The sequence below is a fragment of the Scyliorhinus torazame genome, chromosome 3 (genome assembly GCF_047496885.1).
Source record: "Scyliorhinus torazame isolate Kashiwa2021f chromosome 3, sScyTor2.1, whole genome shotgun sequence".
Taxonomy (NCBI): Eukaryota; Metazoa; Chordata; class Chondrichthyes; order Carcharhiniformes; family Scyliorhinidae; genus Scyliorhinus; species Scyliorhinus torazame.
Genome location: NC_092709.1, coordinates 310,771,991 through 310,793,572, shown reverse-complemented (window position 1 = coordinate 310,793,572; position 21,582 = coordinate 310,771,991). Strand labels below are relative to the sequence as shown.

General features: G+C 47.1%; 1 protein-coding gene across 1 annotated transcript in view; it reads left to right on the top strand.

Annotated features, from left to right (window-relative positions):
• Positions 1 to 21,582, top strand: part of uvssa (UV-stimulated scaffold protein A) — a 178,176-nt gene that overhangs the window by 101,898 nt on the left and 54,696 nt on the right. The window contains exon 11 of the mRNA XM_072497539.1: positions 12,160 to 12,343. Within this exon, the coding sequence (XP_072353640.1) occupies positions 12,160 to 12,343 (184 nt within the window). The remainder of the gene's footprint in view (positions 1 to 12,159; positions 12,344 to 21,582) is intronic.

Here is a 21,582-nt window from a genome sequence, read left to right as displayed (position 1 = left end):
ACTCATAGTGAAGATGCCCCTAGGCAACAGTGAGAATTTTACTTGGTGTTTGAGGGAGAGAAGAGTGAGTCTAAGACTAGTATTTTAGACTTAAATAAGGGCAATTACTTTTTTTATAAATGTTTTTTTACTAGGTTTTTGAGCAAAGTATATTTACCATTATGTACACAGAATAAGATATATATATATTATATATATATATATATATAGAAGAGAAGGGCACACACAAATATACAAAAAAAAAAGTAATAATATAAAATAAAATAACTGGTAGGGTATTATGCATCAGCTCAACTGCAGCAACTCTGTACAACTGTCAAAATTATTTACAACAAATAAGTAGGCAATAGTTTGTAGGGGTCGGGGGGGTTGGAGACTGGGGAGGTAGATATACATTTGGGTGCCAGAGAAACAGTTACAGAGGGCAATACTTGAATGGGTTTGGTGTTGGTGTTGTCACTTGCTTCTCCAGGACGGATCTCGCTGCCGTTGTCGGCTCGCGCTCACCTCCGCTTCAGCTGTTCCTCCCGTCTTTCGCTTGTATTCTCCTTGTTCTCTGTTCCTGTAGATGCCAAGTTTGTTATCGTTTCCCGTGCCCTCCTTCCGGCTATCATTTCCCTGCCTTCCCCCACCTCCCTGGTTCTCCTCTCTTGTTCCCTGTCTCTTCCCTCTCCCCCCCCTCCCGCTTCTGCCCCCCCCCCCCCCCTCCTGTGGTTCACCTTTCTTTCCTCTTAGGTTTATCTGGTCCGTTCCCCCCCCCACCCCCCCCCACTCTCCCGGCCTATCTCTCCCTCTCATGCTTTGGCTATTTTCCCCTGACTCTTGGCTACCTCGCTATTCTTCTGCTTGTTTGTTGGCCACAAACAGGTCCCGGAACAATTGGGTGAATGGCTCCCACGTTCTGTGGAAGCCGACATCTGACCCTCGGATGCCGAATTTGATTTTCTCCATTTGGAGAGATTCTGAGAGGTCGGACAGCCAGTCTGCAGCTTTGGGTGGTGCTGCTGACCGCCAGCTGAACAGGATTCTACGCCGGGCAATCAGGGAGGTAAAGGCAAGGGCGTCCGCCCTCCTCCCCAGGAATAGATCTGGCTGGTCTGAAACCCCGGGCATGGCTCCACCCTCATCCCCACCACTTTGGACATTGCCTCGAAGAAGGCTGTCCAGTACCCCGCAGATCTGGGGCAAGACCAGAACATCTGGGCGTGGTTGGCCAGGCTTCCTTGGCATCGTTCACATCTATCCTCTACCTCCGAGAAGAACCTACTCATATGGGTTCTTGTTAAGTGGGCGCTCTATGTACCACTTTTAGCTGCGTCAGGCTGAGCCTTGCGCACGTGGAGGTGGAGTTGACCCTATGCAGTGCTTCGTTCCAGAGTGCCCATCCTATTTCAATCCCCAGGTCCTCCTCCCATTTCTTTCTTGTTGCGTCCAGTACGGTGTCGGCCCTTTCTACCAGTCGGTCATCCATGTCGCTACAGTTTCCTTTGTCTAGTATGCTTGCGTCCAGTAACTCTTCCAGTAATGTCTGTCGTGGCGGTTGTGGGTACGTCCTTGTCTCCTTTCGTAGGACGTTTTTGAGTTGTAGCTACCTTAGCTCATTCTCCCTGGCTAGCTGGAATTTCTCCGTCAGTTTGTCCAGTGTTGCGATCCTGCCGTCCGTGTTTAGGTCCCTGACTGTCAGTGTCTCTCTGTCCTGTCCCCACCTTTTGAAGGTGGCGTCAGTCAGTGCTGGTGTGAACCTACGGTTGTTGCAGATGGGAGCTTTGTCCGACAGTTTGGTCAGGCCAAATTGCTGCCGTAGTTGGTTCCAGGACTGGAGGGTTGCTGGAGTGTTTTTTGGGTGGGGATGGGAGGGCTGACGTGGCGAGGGCCCGGAAGGAGGTCGCCATGCAGGAGGCCTCTTCCGCGCACACCCACTCGGCTTCTGGCTCCTTGATCCATCCCCTTATTCGCTCGGCCGTCGCCGCCCAGTGGTAGAGTTCTAGGTTTGGGAGGGCTAGCCTCCCCCGGATTTTGTTTTTTGGAGGACCTTAATTGGGATTATGCATTCTTCACCCCCCCCCCCCTCATACGAATGCCATGATTAGTTTGTCTAATCAGAAGGCCTTGGGGATGTAGATCGGAATGGATCTAAGTAGGAAGAGGTACCTGGGCAGTACGTTCATTTTGATCGTCTGGACTCTCCCCGCGAGGGAGAGTGGGAGTGTGTTCCATCTTTGCAGGTCCTTTTTTACTTCCTCCATCAGACTGGTGAAGTTCTATTTGTGGATCCCTTAATAAGGGCAATTACAGGGGCATGAAAGCAGAACTAGCGAAAGAGAACTGGCAATTTGAGATAAGAGATAGGTCAATAGAGATGCAGTGGCAGACATTTCAGGGGATATTTTCAGGGGATATTTCAGAATGTGCAGAATAGATACATTCCAATGAGAAAGAAAAATTCCAAGAGGAGGATCCATCATCTGTTTGTATCTTAAAAAAAATTAAAGGTACTATCAAACTTAAAGAAAAAACATATAATTGTGCACAGATGGGTGACAGCTTGAACAGAATATAAAAAATAGCAAAGAACATTTTTCCCCTCCCTATTAATCTTGTCGTCAGAGTACGAGAGAAAGTTAGCTAGAAATATAAAGAAAGAGTTTCAACAGATATTTTAAAAAGAAAATAGTTAACGTGATTATTGTTCCTATAGAAAGTGAGTCTGGGAGTTAATAATGAAAAATAAGTAAATGGCAGATAAATTTGCATCAGTCTTCATTATAGAGGATGTAAGTAACATCCCAGAAGTAGCTGTAAATCAGGAATTGTAAGGGAGGGAGTTACTTGAAATAATTACAATCACCAGGGATGTGGTACTCAGCAAATTGTTGGAACTGCAGATTGACCAGTCCCCAGGACCCGATGAACTTCATCCTAGGGTCTTAAAATAAGTGGGCTAGTGAGATAGTTGATGCATTTGTTTTAATTTTACAGAATTTACTAGATGTGGGTACGGTGCCAAGAGATTAATGCCTGTAATGGATGGGTTGTCTTCTGAGGAAAGGCTGGGCAGGCTATGTTTTTATCCACTGGAGTTTAGAAGAGTGAGAGGTGACTTGATTGAAACCTTTAAGATCCTGAGGGGACTTGACAGGGTGTATGTGGAGAGGATGTTTCTTCTTGTGGGAGAATACAGAACTTGGGGTTACTGTTTAAAAATAAGGGGTTGCCCGTTAAAGACAGAAATGTTTTTTCTCTGAGAGTAGCACGACTTTGGAATTTTCTTCCTCAAGGGATGGTTGAGGCAGAGTCTTTGAATATCTTTTAAGTCTGAAGTAGAAAAACAATGAGGTAAAAGGTTATCAGGGGTAGACAGGAATATGAAGTTGAGGTTAAAATTAGATCAGCCATGATCTTATTGAGCATATTCGAGGGGCGGATTGGCCAATTCCTAATTCATACATTTGTATTGGTTTTCAAAGTTATTGTAGGGAACCAGTGCTGACGCTCAGAGGACAAGTGCAGGACCAGGTAGTCAGAACTATCAGTCTGAGCGTTTCCTCTTTTTCCAAAGCAACATGAGGTAAGATGGGAGAGAATCTGATTTTATGTATACCCAGTTGAAACCCGGCATTTTGAACTATTACCGCCATAATTATAGCTGGAGTGTTATCTTCAGCAAAACATTACATTTAAGTGGAAAGGAAAATGTTAAAATTAAAATAACTTCTTAAAAAGAAAGGCTGGAGATTTAGCAGTGTGACACTGCAGGCTGTTGCTTACTGATAGCAGGCAGAGAAAATTGCTGCATCACTGTGTAGTCTGCGTCCTCGATGTTTTGTGTGCAGCAGTTTCCATTGCCAAGCAAGGGAAACATTTGATTTGTGGCAGTCGTGGATCTGCCATTGGCCACATGATCTGTTTTTTGCCTGGAGGAAAATAGGAAGACGGAAGTTTTCGAAGCATCATCTCTTAAGTGTGTCTGATTGTGGTTATTAGCCCTTAAAACTACTGAAACACTTATAGCTGATGCTCCTGTGACATCGAGATAGCTCTTCTTGAGCCCACAAGGTAACCTGATACAATTTCTAACAACTCCAACTTGTCCTCTCCCCTGAGGAAAATTCACACTGAGCTATATTCTTATCTTATGCTTTTCTGCTTTTTCTGGAAACTGGTCAAGTACGTATTTTTAATACCAGAGAACCCATGGTTTCAGTCCAAACTCAGGTTTTAAATTTAAACAAAGCCAATTACAGAGGTATGAGGGATGAGTCTGCTGAGGTAGATTAGGAAATTGGGTTAAAACATTTAATGGTAGAAATGCAATGGCAAACATTTAAAGCAATAATTCATAATTCTTAACAAATATATATTCCTTTAAAACTGTATGGAAAAGTGATACGACCGTGGGGAGGATTGTTAAGGATTGTTCTGATTCAACAAGTGTCTTAACAATGTTTCAATAACTTCCGGTTGCGGCTATGCCTAGGTAGGTCACACGTTCTGCAGCTCCCGCCGGGAACGGACTTTTGGGCTCTTTAGAGGGGCCCCAATGGCAATTGTTCGACAGCTCCCAGTGTGGGAAGGTGACAGCAAGGACCCCCAACATTATATGGATTGGACAAGGAGCGGAGCGGTTAAAAAAGTGATCCTGGTGCAGCGGAAAGTGAGAGGGAGGAAAAGCAAGATGGCGGCGGGTGGAGACCAAGCAGCATGGGCGCAGTGGTCGCAGGAGCAGCAGGAATTCTTTAAACGCTACTTTGCGGAGCTGAAGACAGAAATGCTGGCGCCAATGAAGGCGGCGATTGAGAAGCTTGTGGAGACCCAGAAGGCCCAAGGGGCGGCGATCCAGGAGGTGCAGCAAAAAGCCTCGGAGAACGAGGATGAGATCTTGGGCCTGGCGGTGAAGGTGGAGGCGCTGCACAAGAGGTGGCAGGAAAAATTTGAGGACCTGGAGAATAGGTCGAGGTGGAAGAATCTTCGGATTCTGAGTCTCCCTGAAGGAATGGAGGGGCCCGATGCTGGGGCATATATGAACACGATGCTCAATTCGCTGATGGGCACGGGAGCTTTCCCGAGGCCCCTGGAGCTGGATGGGGCTCATCGGGTCCTGGCAAGGAGACCCAAAGCCAACGAGCCGGCAAGCGCCATAGTGGTGAGGTTCCACCGCTTTATGGACAGAGAGTGCGTCCTGAGATGGGCCAAAAAAGAGCGGAGCAGCAGGTGGGAGAACACGGAGATCCGTATTTACCAGGACTGGAGTGTGGAGGTGGCTAAGAAGAGAGCTGGTTTTAACTGGGCTAAGGCGGTTCTCCAACGGAAGGGAGTGAAATTCGGGATGCTGCAGCCAGCACGATTGTGGGTCAAGTTCCAAGATCGGCACCACTATTTTGAAACGCCTGTTGAGGCATGGAACTTTATCCAGGCTGAAAAGTTGGACTCAAACTGAGGGTTTGTCGTGGGGGTATGTTTACCGTGTTTACTGTGTTTGGGGAATGTTCTTTTTGTTTCGGTGCTGGGTGGGGACGGGTGAATGGATTTGATGTGGGGGCTGTGGGAGAGTGTGGGCGTTGGTGTTGGAGGGCCAGGGCCCTGCGTAGGAAGAGGGGGGGGGTGGAGGCCCAGGGATGGGGAGTTGGGGTACGGCCGCAAAAAGGAGCTGCGCCAGAGGGGGTGGGGCCGGCTCAGACGGAAAGCGCGGGCTTTTTCCCGCGCTAGGGAAGGATGGGGGTGGGGCCGGGGGGAAGGGCGGTGCTGGAGAGGAGCGCACACTGACTGCCAAGGGGTGGGGGGATTCTCACACTGGGGGATCGATGGAATGGCGGGAGAGGCCGGGGTCGGCAGGAGTCAGCGGACTTACGGGAGTGTCATGGGGGGAGCAAAATGGCTAGATGAGGATCTAGCGGAGGGGGGGGGGAACTGGGTTGCTGCTGCATTGGCCAAAGGGGAGCTGGAAGTAGGAGAGGTGGTCGGGGCACGTACCTGGCCTAGGAAAGGAGATGGCTTGTCGGCCGGGTGGGGGGGGGGCAGGCAAGTAGCCCCCTGATCCGGCTGATAACTTGGAATGTGAGGGGCCTGAATGGGCCGGTCAAGAGGGTCCGGGTGTTTGTGCACTTAAAGGGACTGAAGGCAGACGTGGTTATGCTCCAGGAGACACATGTGAAGGTGGCAGATCAGATTAGGCTGAGAAAGGGATGGGCAGGGCAGGTCTTTCATTCAGGGCTGGATGTGAAGAACAGAGGGGTTGCAATATTGGTGGGGAAGCGGGTGTCGTTCGAGGCACTGAATATTGTAGTGGATAATGGACGTCGATATGTGATGGTGAGTGGTAGGTTGCAGGGGGTGCGGGTGGTACTTGTGAACGTGTATGCCCCGAACTGGGATGACGCCGGATTTATGAAACGCATGCTGGGTCGGATTCCGGATCTGAAGGTAGGAAGCTTGATAATGGGGGGGATAATGGGGATAATGACTTCAACACGGTGCTGGATCCAGCACTGGACCGTTCTAGATCCAGGACGGGTAAGAGGCCGGCTGCGGCCAAGGTGCTCAGGGGATTTATGGACCAGATTGGGGGGGGGGGGGGAGTGGATCCATGGAGGTTTGCCAGGCCGCAGGCCAGGGAATTTTCCTTCTTCTCCCACGTCCATAGAGCCTACTCCCGGATAGATTTTTTCATTTTGAGTAGGGCGCTAATCCCGAAAGTGGAGGGAACGGAATACTCGACCATAGCCAAGATGGACCATGCCCCGCATTGGGTGGAGCTGGAGTTGGGGGAGGAGAGGGACCAGCGCCCGCTGTGGCGCCTTGATGTGGGACTGTTGGCGGATGAGGGGGGGGTGCGTGCGGTTGCAGGGGTGTATTGAAAGATACTTGGAGGCCAATGACAACGGGGAGGTGCAAGTGGGAGTAGTCTGGGAGGCGTTGAAGGCGGTGGTTAGGGGAGAGCTAATCTCCATTAGGGCCCACAGGGAGAAGAGAGAGAGGAGGGAGAGGGAGAGGTTGGTGGGGGAGATTTTAAGGGTGGACAGGAGTTATGCAGAGGCCCCCGAGGCGGGGCTACTTAGGGAGCGACGGAACCTCCAGACAAAATTCGATGACTACGGGGAAAGCAGAGGCACAGTGGAGGAAAGCGCAAGGGGCGGTTTATGAGTATGGGGAGAAGGCGAGTCGGATGCTGGCACACCAGCTTCGTAAGAGGGAGGCAGTGAGGGAGATTGGTGGAGTTAGGGATAGAGGGGGGAATATGGTGCGGAGTGTGGTGAGAATAAACAAGGTATTTAGGGACTTTTATGGGGATCTGTACAGGTCTGAGCCCCCAGCGGGGGAGGAGGGGATGCGACGATTCCTCGATCAGCTGAGATTCCCGAGGCTGGAGGAGGAGCAGGTGGCTGGTTTGAGGGAGCCGATTGGGCTGGAGGAGCTGGTTAAAGGATTGGGGAGCATGCAGGCGGGGAAGGCCCCGGGGCCGGATGGGTTCCCGGTTGAATTTTACAGGAAATACGTGGACCTGCTGGGCCCGTTGCTAGTGAGGACTTTTAATAAGGCGAAGGAGGGGGGGGACCTTGCCCCCGAAAATGCCCAGGGTGCTGATCTCTTTGATCTTGAAGCGGGACAAGGATCCATTGCAATGTGGGTCGTACAGACCGATCTCGCTCCTCAATGTTGACGCTAAGTTGCTGGCGAAGGTGCTGGCTACGAGAATTGAGGACTGTGTCCCGGGGGTGATTCATGAGGACCAGACGGGATTCGTGAAGGGTAGGCAGCTAAATACAAATGTGCGGAGGCTCCTCAATGTGATTATGATGTCCTCGGTGGAAGCGGAGGTAGTGGCAGCTCTGGGCGCGGAGAAGGCCTTTGATCGGGTGGAGTGGGAGTATCTTTGGGAAGTGTTGCGGAGGTTTGGATTCGGGGAGGGGTTCATCAGTTGGATCAGACTGCTACATAGAGCCCCGGTGGCGAGTGTGGCTACGAACTGGCGGAGGTCGGAGTACTTTCGGCTGTACCGGGGGACGAGACAGGGGTGCCCCTTATCCCCCTTGTTGCTGCACTGGCAATTGAGCCGCTGGCCATGGCACTGAGGGAGTCCAGGAAATGGAGGGGATTGGTTCAAGGGGGAGAGCAACACCGGGTGTCGTTGTATGCCGATGACCTGTTGTTGTATGTTCTGGATCCAGTGGAGGGGATGGCGGAGGTCATGCGGATCCTGAGGGAGTTTGGGGACTTTTTGGGGTATAAACTCAACGTAGGGAAGAGTGAGCTTTTTGTGGTGCACTCGGGGGACCTGGAAAGGGGGATAGACGAGTTACCGCTGAAGAGGGTGGAAAGGAGCTTTCGGTACCTGGGGATCCAAGTAGCTAGGAGTTGGGGGGCCCTGCACAAGCTTAATTTGACAAGGTTAGTGGAGCAGATGGAGGAGGATTTTAAAAGATGGGATATGCTGCCACTCTCACTGGCGGGTAGGGTGCAGTCGGTAAAAATGACGGTCCTTCCGAGGTTTCTCTCTCTATTCCAGTGCCTTCCCATTTTGATCCCCAAGGCCTTTTTCAAATGGGTAAGCAGGAGCATCATGGGATTTGTGTGGGCGAATAAGACCCTGAGGGTGAAGAGGGTGTTTCCGGAGCGTAGCAGGGACAGGGGGGGCTGGCGCTGCCGAATCTGTCTGGCTATTATTGGGCCGCCAATGTGGCGATGATCCGTAAGTGGGTAATGGAGGGAGAGGGAGCCGCGTGGAAGAGGTTAGAGATGGCGGCCTGTGTGGGCACGAGCCTGAGGGCGCTAGTGACGGCACCGCTGCCGCTCTCGCCGACAAGGTACACCATGAGTCCGGTGGTGGCGGCGACGCTGAAGATCTGGGGTTAGTGGAGGCGACACAGGGGCGAGGTGGGAGCCTCGGTTTGGTCCCCGATTCGGGAGAACCATCGGTTCGTCCCGGGAAGGATCGATGGGGGGTTTCGGAGCTGGCATCGGGCAGGGATTAGAAGAATGGGGGACCTGTTCATCGATGGGACGTTTGCGAGCCTAGGGGCGTTGGAGAAGTTTGGGCTACCCCCGGGAAACGCTTTCAGGTACATGCAAGTGAGGGCCTTTGTGAGGCGGCAGGTGAGGGAATTCCCGCTGCTTCCGGCACGTGGGATTCAGGGCAGGGTGATTTTGGGTATATGGGTTGGAGAAGGCAAGGTTTCGGCGATTTATCAGGAGCTGCAGGAAGAGTAGGAGGCCTCGGTGGAGGAGTTAAAGGGCAAGTGGGAGGAGGAGCTTGGGGAGGAGATAGATGAGGGTCTGTGGGCTGATGCCCTGAGTAGGGTTAATTCTTCATCCTCTTGCACCAGGCTCAGCCTCATACAGTTCAAGGTTACTCACAGAGCGCATATGACAGGGGTGAGTTTTAGTAGGTTCTTTGGAGTGGAGGAGAGATGTGGGAGGTGCTTGGGGAGCCCGGCAAATCACGTCCATATGTTCTGGTCGTGCCCGGCACTGGATGGGTTTTGGAGGGGTTTTGCGAGGACTATGTCCAAGGTGGCGAATGCCCGGGTCAAGCCGAGCTGGGGGTTGGCATTATTTGGGGTATTGGATGAGCCGGGAGTGCATGAGGCGAAAGAGGCCGGTATTCTGGCCTGTGCGTCCCTGGTAGCCCGGCAGAGGATTTTGCTACTATGGAAGCCCCCTAGTGTGGAAGCTTGGATCAATGACATGGCAGTGTTCATCAAGCTGGAGAGGATAAGGTTTGCCTTGCGAGGGTCTGTGCAGGAGTTCCTCAGGCGGTGGCAACCGTTCCTAGACTATCTCGTGGAGCGTTAGGAGGAGGTCAGCAGCAGCAGCAGCCCAGGGCGGGGGGGGGGGGGGCGTTTCTCTTGGGGTGGTGTTTGGGTTAAGGTGGGGATTTTTCCCCTATTTGTGCTTTTTACTGTTATATGGGGGGGGGGGGGGGGGGGTTACTGTATATGGGGGAAATGCAGTGCACAATTTCTACATGTGTTCTTGTGCTTTCTTTTTGTTTGGGGGTGTGGGGGGGGGGGTTTATTGAAAATTTGTTGAAAAACTTGAATAAATATATATATTTAAAAAAAAAAACAATGTTTCAATAAGATGAGTAAATCCGAGGATTGAAAAATCAGCGTGAAAAATAAATTGATAAAGAGGGGAAAAATAGAATGCGAGAGTAAACTGGCAAGAAATATAAAAACAGATTGTAAGAACTTTCACAAGTGTGTACAGAGAAAGAGATTAGTGAATGTAAATGTGCGTCAATTAAACCAGGGGCTGGTTTAGCACACTCGGCTAAATAGCTGGCATTGAAAGCAGACCAAGGCAGGCCAGCAACACGGTCCAATTCCCATACCAGCCTCCCTGAACAGTCGCCAGAATGTGGCGACTAGGGGCTTTGCACAGTAACTTCTTTTGAAGCCTACTTGTGACAATAAGCAATTTCCATTTCATTTCATTTCATTGGAGGCAGGCAGAAGAAATTATAATGGTCAATAAAGAAATGACAGGGCTGTATTGGGTGTCTATCTTGCAGCGGGTGACCTAAAAATAGAAATATACACCATCCATTGGTTTCCCCTTATCTAGTCTACTGACTCCACCCTCAAAAAACATTTAATAGATAGGTTTAATGAAAAGGACGTTTGACATATGTTGACTCTGCCAAATCAAATTGGGATTTCCCAAACGCTCTGTTACCATGCCCTTAATAATAGATTCTAGGAGAAATTTTATGGGGAATAAGGAAATGGTAAAGATGCTAAACAAGTATTTGTTGTCTGCCTTCATATTAGAAGATGTAAAGAACTGACCTGAAATTGTGGGAAACCAAGAATGAGGAACGAAAGGTAATTAATATTAGTGAAACAAAGCTACTGGATAAAGTAATGGGACTAAAAGCCACCAAATTGCCAGGACCTGATGTTTTATACCCTAGGGTTTTGCGGAAGTGGTGGACCGATGGGATTTGATCTTCCAGAATTCACTAGATTCTAGACGATCCCTGCGGATTAGAGGGTCGCAAATGTAACTCAGCTCTTCAACCAAGGAGGAAAAGAGAAAACAGACAGATTCAGGCCAGTTAGCCTGATCTCTGATTCCCAAAACACAAGCACAGCAAAACTAAGATTAGAGACAGTGCATCATGAGACTGGGGGCACAAATCTATGTTCCCATCACATGATGCTACCGCATTGCGCTGCAATGGTCAATTTTCATTTTACAGGTATATTTGCATATTATGTACTTTCTATGTTTTGATTACATTTCAATGATTTCCACAATCATCTGTATCACTTTTGCACATTTCTCTGGACATGTTGTACACTTCTACTCTTGAGTATAATGTGCAGCCTGACAGCTGAACCTTTTTAATGGCAATATATAAGTATAGCCACCAGAGGTCATTCTACCCTTTGCTTTTGTCAGACCCAAGATGCACGGAAGCATTCACTTTCATGATCACAGTGCTAGATTTATAGAGTAAAGATTTGTTTAGATTTCGAATAGTATTTGGTATTTCTGATTTTTCTTACCATTAGAACAACGATAAATGCTGTATAATTGGATTAGTCAAATGAGAAAAGCAGGTTACCATTTTGGGTGCAACACTTCAGCGTTTTTACTTTTTGTATATAATCCCAAATAATCCATTTATTAATTTCACTCTATTATCTAAGTACTTTTGAAGTGCAATCTGGCACCTTTGGCTATACCTGTGGTATCTTAATAGCAGAGCACTGAGGGTGCTGTATGGAGGCACATTATCAGCCCTGTGGAACTCTTTGCCGCACGGAAAGTCGTGGAGTCCAAATCACTGAGTGTCTTTAAGATGAGATAGATAGGTTCTTGATTAAGAAGGAGATCAGCGGTTACAGGGAGAAGGCAGGACAATGGGGACGAGAAACATATCAGCCATGATCGAATGGTGGAGCAGATGCGATTGGCCAAATGGCCTAATTCTGCTCCTTAAACTAATGGTCTGTGACACACTGGCCGGAGTCCAGAGCCAGCGACTCCGACAGAATGATTTAATGTACTAGTCTATCACCATGCCACTGAATTGCGTCTAACACGAATGTTCAATGTAAAATATTGTAATATGTTTGCAAATCAAGACAGTGTAACATACATCCCTACTAGGTGGATTTTATTTTTCATACAGATATCTTTAATATTTGCTAGAATTGACACTCCGCATCGATTTTGGGCATCCAACGATGAAATGAAGGATGAGTCGGAGAGTAAGGGATCTGCAGCCGCACAAACCAGATACATCACCTTTGCAGGAAAGTTTGAACCTGTAAACCACATGTGTCGAGCACCTATGCCCAATGGAAGATTTTGTGAACGTCAGGATCGGTTCAAGGTTTGGAATGAAGTCACGCATTTCAGAGCATTGTTTGTGGGCGTCGCTAAATTTGCCAGCATTTATTGCCTATTCCAAATTGCCCTTTAGAAGGTGGTGGTGAGCTGCCTTCTTGAAATGTTGCAGTCCATGTTGTGTAGGTACACCCACAGTGCTGTTAGGGGGGTGTTCCAAGATTTTGACCCAGTGATAGTGAAGGGACGTTGATATGTTTCTAAGACCGGTTGGTGAGTGACTTGCTGTTGATACTCTGATGATGCCAAAGGGTTTCCCTTGGGGATGAGACGTTAAATTGAACCTCCATCTGCCATGTGAGATGAATGAAAAAGATCCTGTGACACTATTTCAAAGAAGAGCAGGGGATTTAAACCTGATATCCTGGACAATATTTATCCTTCAACCAATACCATGAAAAAAATATTATCTGGTCATTGTCACATTGCTGCTTGTGGGACCTTGCTGTATGTAAATTGCTGCCACATTTAATACATTACATGATTTGTTGCAAATCATGAGGATGATATAATCGACTGCAACAAGACATAGATAGCCTAATAGAATGGGCGGACAAGTGGCAGACGGAATTTAATATGGAAAATTGTGGGGTGATGCATTTGGAAAAGGGGAAAGAGAGAAACATAGGGCTTGATTTTCAAATCAGGGTCTGGAACTGGACACCAGGATAATTTCTGGATCCCAGCACCCATGCAACATCTGCGTAGCTCACATAACACAACTTAAAATTTAAATGCCCAAATTGGGCTGGTGACAAGCTCAGCTCCCAATTAGTGACACCGAGCATAACCAGGAACTACCTGCAGAGCACAAGTAGCAAAGGGAGATGACAGTCCATGATGGGGCCTGCTGCTACTTTGCAGAAGAGGGCAGCACGGTAACACAGTGGTTAGCATTGTTGCTTCACAGCACCGGATTCCCAGATTCGATTCCTGGCTTGGGTCACTGTCTGTGTGGAGTCTGCATGTTTTCCCTGTGTCTGCGTAAGTTTCCTCCGGGTGCTCCGGTTTCCTCCCACAAGTCCCAAAAGACGTGCTGTTGGGTAATTTGGACATTCTGAATTCTCCCTCTGTGTACCCGAACAGGTGCCGGAATGTGGTGGATAGGGGATTTTCACAGTAGCTTCATTGCAGTGTTAATGTAAGCCTACTTGCAAGAATAAAGGTTATTATTATTTTCTGGTAACAATCAAGCTCATCACTAACCTGCACTCCTACCTTCTCCTGTAACTTTGTTTTTCTAATTTCCCATACAACTGAACTCTACCCCCCCCCCCACCCCCCCCCCCCCCTCCCCAATGACAAAAATAAAATGAGGGAGAAATATGAGAGAAAATTAGCACGTAAAACAGTAAAAACTTCTACAAATATATAAAAGCGAATGAGTAGTATTACAGATGCCTGGTCAGCTCTGAACAGTGTCTAAGGTACTGGACCAGAACCATAACATTTTTAAGTTTTAAAGTGGTGCGGAAAGATTAATTTGATCCAGGAGTGATCATATAAGAAATAGGGCTTGGTTATTTTATGAACAAACATTATTAAAAACCAAAGAAAAAACAATATTTAACTTTTAAACTTCAACGCTAACAATAACATGTCGTTTCTTAACCCTAACACACGAGTTCCCATTAAACAGCACGTCAAAGGAACATAAAACTCTCATTCTCTTACATAGGCAGACAAAGGTGATACTTGCATTTAAGAAGCGATTTTTCTGCTGTTAGTAAAGTTCCTTCAGAATCCTTTTTGCAAACTTGCTCTGGAGCAGCTTTCCATGACCTCTTTCGATGATGTTTCAAATCCCTCTCCTCACCTGTTCACAAACAGGATTCTTTCTCTCTCACACTGAGCTCTGCCCAGCCCCTCAAACAAAGGTTCTCTCCTGGGTGCCCAGACTTGAACCCATCATTGTTATCTTGGCTGTTTGATTTTCCACTCCCATTTATACAAAAAACAGAGCTATGCTATTGATATGCAACTAACCTACAGACAAGAGAAGCCATCAGACTCTAATGGGGTAGTGGCTGGTCAAACAAGAGAATCTTGAAGGCCAGTGGATCGCGAGTGCATCACCCTGGCATCCTGTGTATTCCCAACAACGTGTTCAAGTCTGAATGGGACAATGTAACTCAGGCCAGGTGTGGGCGTATCCCTCTGACTCTGTTTTTACCTCAATGTGTTCAACCCCTAAATTGCCGACTACATCTTTGATCCCATTTCTGGACCCAATTTCCTAATATCTGCCTTTCGTAACAGTAGCTAAAATGAACATTGCTATCTTAGCTGCTGAGTCAGAGGAATTCGTAATGGGAAGAGAGGAAATGGCAGACACTTTGAACAAGTATTTTGTCTTCTACTCTGAAGACAGGTATAAAAAAGCATTCCAAGAATAGTAGAAAATCAAGGGGCAAAAGGGAGAGAGGAATGCAAAACAATCACAAGAGAAAAAAGTCATGGGAAAAACAATGGGATTAAAGGTTGCCAAGTCCCCTCGATCTGATGGCCTGCATCCTAGAGTCTTGAAGAAGTGGCTGCAGAGATAGTGGATGCATTGTTTGTAACTTTGCAAAATTCCTTAGATTCTGGAAAGGTCCCAGGGGACTGAAAAACCACGAATGTAATCCCTCTGTTCAAGAGGAATGGGAGACAGAAAGCGGGAAACTAAAGGGGTGTTAGCCTAACATCTGCCATTGGGAAAATACTGGAATCCATTATTAAGAAGGGAGTAAAAATCATGGTACTATGAGCCAGAGTCAAATTGCTTATATGAAAGGGAATTCATGTATGACAGATTTATTAGAGTTCTTTGAGGATGTAACAATCAGGGTAGATAAAAACAACCCAGCAGTTGTATTTAGCATTCCAAAAAGCAGTTGATAAGGTCTCATGTAAAAGGTTACTGTAGGAGAGCACATGTTGTTGGCGGGTAAAAGATTAGTATGGGTAAATGATGAGCTAACTAACAGGACATGGAGTGGGAATAAATGGGTAATTTTCAGGTTGGCAAGCTAGTGGAGTGCCACAGGGGCTCAACTATTTATGATCAATATTTTTTTTAAAAATTTAGAATACCCAATTATTTTATTTCCAATTAAGGGGCAATTTAGCGTGGCCAATCCACCACCTACCCTGCACAGCTTTGGGTTGTGGGAATGAAACCCATGCAAACACAGGGAGAATGTGCAAACTCCACATGGACAGTGACCCAGGGCCGGGATTCGAACCCGGGCCCTCAGCGCTGTAGTCCCAGTGCTAACCACTGCACCACGTGCGGCCCCATGATCAATATTAATGACCTGGATGAAAGGACAGCCTGTATATTAGCCAAATTTCTGATAATACAAAGGTAGTTGGAAAGCACTGTGTGAAGCGAATACAAAGAATCTGCAAAGGGATATAGATAGGCTAAGTAACTGAGCACAAAAATGACAGATGGATGATGTGGGAAATTGTGAATTTGTCCACTTTGGCGGGAAGAATAGAAAAGCAGAATATTATTGAAATTGAGAGAGACTGCAGAATGCTGCAGTACAGAGGGATCTGGGTGTCATGGTACCAGACGCACAAAATATTAACATACAGATAAGCAAGTAATTAGGAAGGCAAATGGGATATTGATTTTTATTGCTAGGCGAGTGGAATATAAAAGTAGGGAAGTCTTCCTCCAAATGTTTAGGGCATTGGTGAGACTCCTGCAGAAGTGTGCATAGTTTTGGACATATACTTCAGGAAGGATATACTTTATTGGCAGCAGTTCAGTAAAGGTTCGTTAGGCTGATTGCTTGGATGAAGTCTTATGAGGGAAGGTTTTTTTTTCAAATCCATTTCACACGATGTGGGCTTTGCTGGCTAGGCCAGCATTTGTTGCCCATCCCTAATTGCACTTGAGAATGTAGTGGTGAGCTGCAGAGCTGCAGTCCATGTGGTATAGGTACAACCACTGTGATATTAGGGACAGAATTCCAGGATTTTGACCCAGCGACAGTGAAGGAGCAGCTATATATTTCCAAGCCAGGATGGTGAGTGACTTGGAGAGGAACTTCCAGGTGCTTGTGTTCCCATGTATGTGCTGCCATTTCCTTTTTGATGGTAAGGGTTGTGGGTTTGAAAAGTGCTGCCTAAGGAACCTTGGTGAGTTCTTGCAGTGTATCTTGTAGATGGTACACATTGCTGCTATTGTGTGTCAGTGGTGGGTGGGTGTCTGTTGGTGGAAGGGGTGCCAATCAAGCAAGCTGCTTTTTCCTGGATGGTGTCGAGCTTCTTCAGGATTATTGGAGCTGCACTCATCCAGACAAGTGGAGAGTATTCCAGTACAGTCCTGACTTGTGCCTTGTAGGTGGTAGACAGGCTTTGGAGAGTCAGTAGGTGAGTTACTCACTGCAGGATTCCTAACCTCTGACCTGCTCTTGTAGCCACAGTATTTATATGGCTAGTCTGGTTCAGTCTGTGATAAATGGTAATCCCCAGGATGTTGATTGTGGGGGGTTCAGTATTGGTAATGCCATTGAATGTCAAGAGGCGATGATTTGATTCTCTCTTATTGGAGATGGCCATTGCCTGGCACTTGTGTGGCACAAATGTTACTTGTCACTTGTCAGCCCAAGCCTGGATATTTTTTAGGCCTTGCTGCATTTGCACGTAGACTACTTCAGTGTCTGAGAAGTTGTGAATATTGCTGAACATTGTGCAATCATCAGCAAACAAACATCCTCATGCCTGATCTTATGTTGGAAGGAAGGTCATTGATGAAGCAGCTGAAGATGGTTCAGCCTAGGACACTACCCTGAGGAACTCCTGCAGTGATGTCCCGGGTCTGAGATGACTGACCTCCAACAACCATGACCATTTCCTTCATGCTAGGTATGACTCAACCAGTGGAGAGTTTTCCCCTGATTCCCATTGACTCCAATTTAGCTAGGGCTCCTTGATGCCGTACTCGGTCAAATGCTGCCTCAATGTCAAGAGCAGCCACTCTCACCTCACCTCTGGCATTCAGCTCTTTTGTCCATGTTTGAATCAAGGCTGTAATGAGATCAGGAATTGAGTGGCATGGAAAGTTATTGAGCACAGGTCTTCAGTACTATTACCGGAATATTGTCAGGGCCCATATTGCAGTATCCAGCGCTTTCAGCCGTTTCTTGATATCACGTGGGGTGAATCGAATTTGCTGAAGACTTGCATCTGTGATGCTGGAGATCTCTGGAGGAGACCAATATGGATCATCCACTCGGCACATCTGGCTGAAGGTTTTTGCAAATGATTCAGCCTTATCTTTTGCACAGATGTGCTGGGATCCTCCATCATTGAGGATGGGAATATTTGCGGAGCTTCCTCCTCCAGTGGGTTGTTTAATTGTCCACCACCATTCACGACTGGATGTGGCAGGACTGCAGAGCATAGATCTGATCCATTGGTTGGGGCATCACTTAGCTCTGTCTACCACTTGCTGCTTATGTTGTTTGGCAAAGCTTTGACAAAGGGTCATCCAGACTCGAAACATTAGCTCCCTTTTCTCTCCACATATGCTATCAGATCTGCTGAGATTGTCCAGTATTTCCTGTTTTTGAATAGAAAGTATGTTTTTAAAAAATGTATTTTATGGGATGTGGGCCTCGCTGGTTAGGGCAGCATTTATTGCCCATCCCTAGTTGCCCTTCAGAAGGTGGTGATGATTGGCCTTCTTGAACCGATGCAGTCCTTCGGGTGCAGGTGCACCCATTGTGCTGTTAGGGAGGGAGTTCCAGGATTTTGCCCCAGTGATAGTGAAGGAACGGTGATATATTTGTAACTCGGGGTGATGAGTGCTTGGAGGGGAACTTCCAGGTGGTGGGGTTCCCAGGTATCTGCTGCTCTTTTCCTTCTAGATGGTAGTGGTCGTGGGTTTGGAAGATGCTGTCTAAGGAATCTTGGTGAGTTACTGCAGTGCATCTTGTAGATAGTACACAAGGCTGCCACTGTTCATCGTTGGTGGTGGATTTGAATGTTTATAGAAGGAAGAGCAAACAAGTGGGCTGCGTTGTCCCAGATGGCGTCAAGCTTCTTGAGTGTTGCTGGTGCTGCACTCATCCAGTCATGTGGAGAGTATTCCATCACACTCCTGACTTGTGCCTTGTAGATGGTGGACAGGCTTTTTTGCAGGGGGGGGGGGGGGGGTGGGGGCTAGCCTTTGACTTGCCCTGGTAACCACAGTATTAATGTGGCTAGTCCAGTTCAGTTTCTAATCAATGGTAACCCCCAGGATGTAGATTATGGGGGATTCAGTGATGGTAATGCCATTGTCAAGAGGCGGTGATTTGATTCTCTCTTCTAGAGATGCCATTGTCTGGCCCTTGTGTAGCGCGAATGGAACTTGCCACTTGTCAGCCCAAGCCTGGGATATTGGCCAGGTCTTGCTGCATTTGGACATGGACTGCTTCATTACCTGAGGAGTCACGAATGGTGCTGAACATTGTGCAGTCATCCGCAAACACCCCACTTCAGAGCTTATGATGGAAGGCAGGTCATTGATGAAGTAGCTGAAGATGGTTGGGCCTATGTTGATAGAATTCAATGAAGAAAGATGGGAGGAGGCTTGAACGGAACATATATGCTGGCATGGACTGGTTGAACCGAATTGCTTGTTTCTGGGCTGATTCAATGTTTACCAACTATTGTTTTGGGGATATTTCTTCACTTAATGATAATGACTTGTGCTGCACTGCTGTTATCTATTGGGGATACAAACTATAAGGAAATTTGATTTGATTTTACTTTTTTTGATTTTGCTTTGTGCTGCATTCATTGAGTTGTAAGTACCTGTAAAAATCCTTGAAAAATAATTTATCTATTTGTGGGCAGCACGGTGGCTCAGTGCCTCACAGCGCGAGAGATCGGGTTCGACTCCGACCCGTGTCTGCGTGGGTTTCTCTGGGTGCTCCAGCTTCCTCCCACAGACCAAAGATGTGCAGATTGGGTGGATAGGTCACGCTAATTGCCCCAAGGTGGGATTACAAGGATAGCGTGGAGTATTGGTGGGGTGCTCTTTCAGCGAGTCGGGGCAGACCCGATGGGCCGAATAGCCTTCTTCTGCACTGTAATGATTCTAGGATTCCATGATATCCCCCCCCCCCCCGCCCTCTCTCTCTCTCTCTCTCTCTCTCTCTCTCTCCCCCCCCCCCCCCCCCCCCCAACGCCAAAACAAGGACATGCCAGTGACACCTTTAATGTCATACATGTAACAATCTCAAAGGTTTCTGAAAATGTTTGTGCGAGAGACAGTATCATCTTTGGAACTACGTCTTTTCATTAAAATAACAAGGAAGATCTTACATGATAGCAATTACAGGTTTCAAGCTATTAATTTATTTTATTACCCATAGTTGCATTTTTCAAAATTACTATAGATTTACATCTGGGCATAAAAGAAGAATTGTGTTTTAGTCGGATATCTTACAATTTGCCTCCTGCATCTGCATGAAGATTTGAATGGACAATACCTGAAATGTATTGGTTATTTGTATAGGGTTTGAACATGTATTGTATTGCTAAGAAGGAAAAAATGTTTGTATGAAATTTGATGCTCGGCAATCTAAACATAACTTAAAAGACTAGTATCTAGTGTTTTGCATGACCGCCGATAATTCATTTGGGAGGCATTAAGTCATGAATATATCGACAATTACTGCAACCATAAAAGATCTTGCAAATGTAGACTGGGACTAAGCACATCTTGAGTAAATAGGTCTTTTTTTATCTGGGAAGCAAACTTTTTTGACAACTGCTATCTAAGTATTCATGAGTGTTTCTTAACATATGGACTGGCAGACTAACATTGTTGTAGGATGTTAATTATTAATGGGCGTCGGAAGCTGTGGTCCAGTACTAGGCTATTTAAAAAAAGAATCTTTCATAGGATGCAGACATTGCTGGTGTAGCCATCCGAGATGGCCACCAGCAAAGGACCATGAGAATTATGGCCAACCCAGGACTCAGACAGACACAGAGCTTCTGTGTATTTGAAATGCAGGTAGCTAGACCTGATCAAAACCCCCGCTCGTTTGCATTTTAATGGCCCTTTCCCCAGAACAATAGGACTCCAATCAAGAAACCGGTACAGCCACAGACTGATCGGCGCCACTCCCTTTACTCAGAGAGCCCAACTGCCAAGGTCAATGACCGCTAAAAACCCGCCCAGCTACCAAGGCACCCGCCCCTTTATTGGCCGAAATTGAAGACTGATCAGAGCCCTGTCGAACTATTGGGTCCAAGATCAAGGACCGCCCCAAAGAGCGCAAAATCCCAGAGGGATAAAAGAGGACACAGCCATGTGTTCTGTCTCTTTTGGATCTGGCCTGTGCCAGCCTCTTTTGGATCAGGCCTGTGCCAGCCAACTGTAGCAGGAATAGCCAGCCAAGTTCAAGACCAACGATCGCTACCTGACTGATGAGCCCAGCAGAGACAGAGCCACTTTCTTCGAACCAGCCAAGTGAAATCCAGATAAAGGCCTTATCCACCATTTGCACAGTGCCGGTCGCCCTGAAGTTAAGTATAGGTTATTGTAGCTGATAGGTGTAGTTTAACTCGTAATAGATATTGTGTTTGCATGTCGAGGTAGCTCTTATGTATGTAAATAAACCATCTTTTGAACTAACTAACTGGTTGTGTGGTCATTTGACCAATATAAGGGAAAGACTTGTGGTTCACCGAGATAAATAGAAATACCCACAGTATTGGCGACACTGTTGGGACATAACATCATATTATAAATAGAGCCTCATTATTAAAAGGGGCAACACTGGCTAGGCCAGCATTTTTATTGCCCTTTTCAAGGTGTGGTGAGGCATCGCCTTGAACCGCAGCAGTCCGTGGTGTAGGTACATTCTTAGAGAGGGAGTTCCAGGAGTTTGACCCAGCGACAGTGAAGGAATAGTGAGATATTTCCAAATTAAGATGGTGTATAGCTTGGATGGTTCCCATGCATCTGCTGGCCTTGCCCTTCCAGGCGGTAGAAGTTGTGGGTTTGGAAGGTGCTGTCAAAGGAGCCTTGGTCAGTTGCTGCAGTGCATTTTGTTAATGGTGCACACTGCTGGTGGAAGGAGTGAATGTTGGAGGTGGTGGGTGGGGTGCCAATCAAACGGGTTGCTTTGTCCTGGTTGGTGTTGAGCTTCTTGAATTTTGTTGGACCTGCATCACATTTCATTTAATTTAATTTTTCATTGCATTTAATTTTTACCTCCATGATCA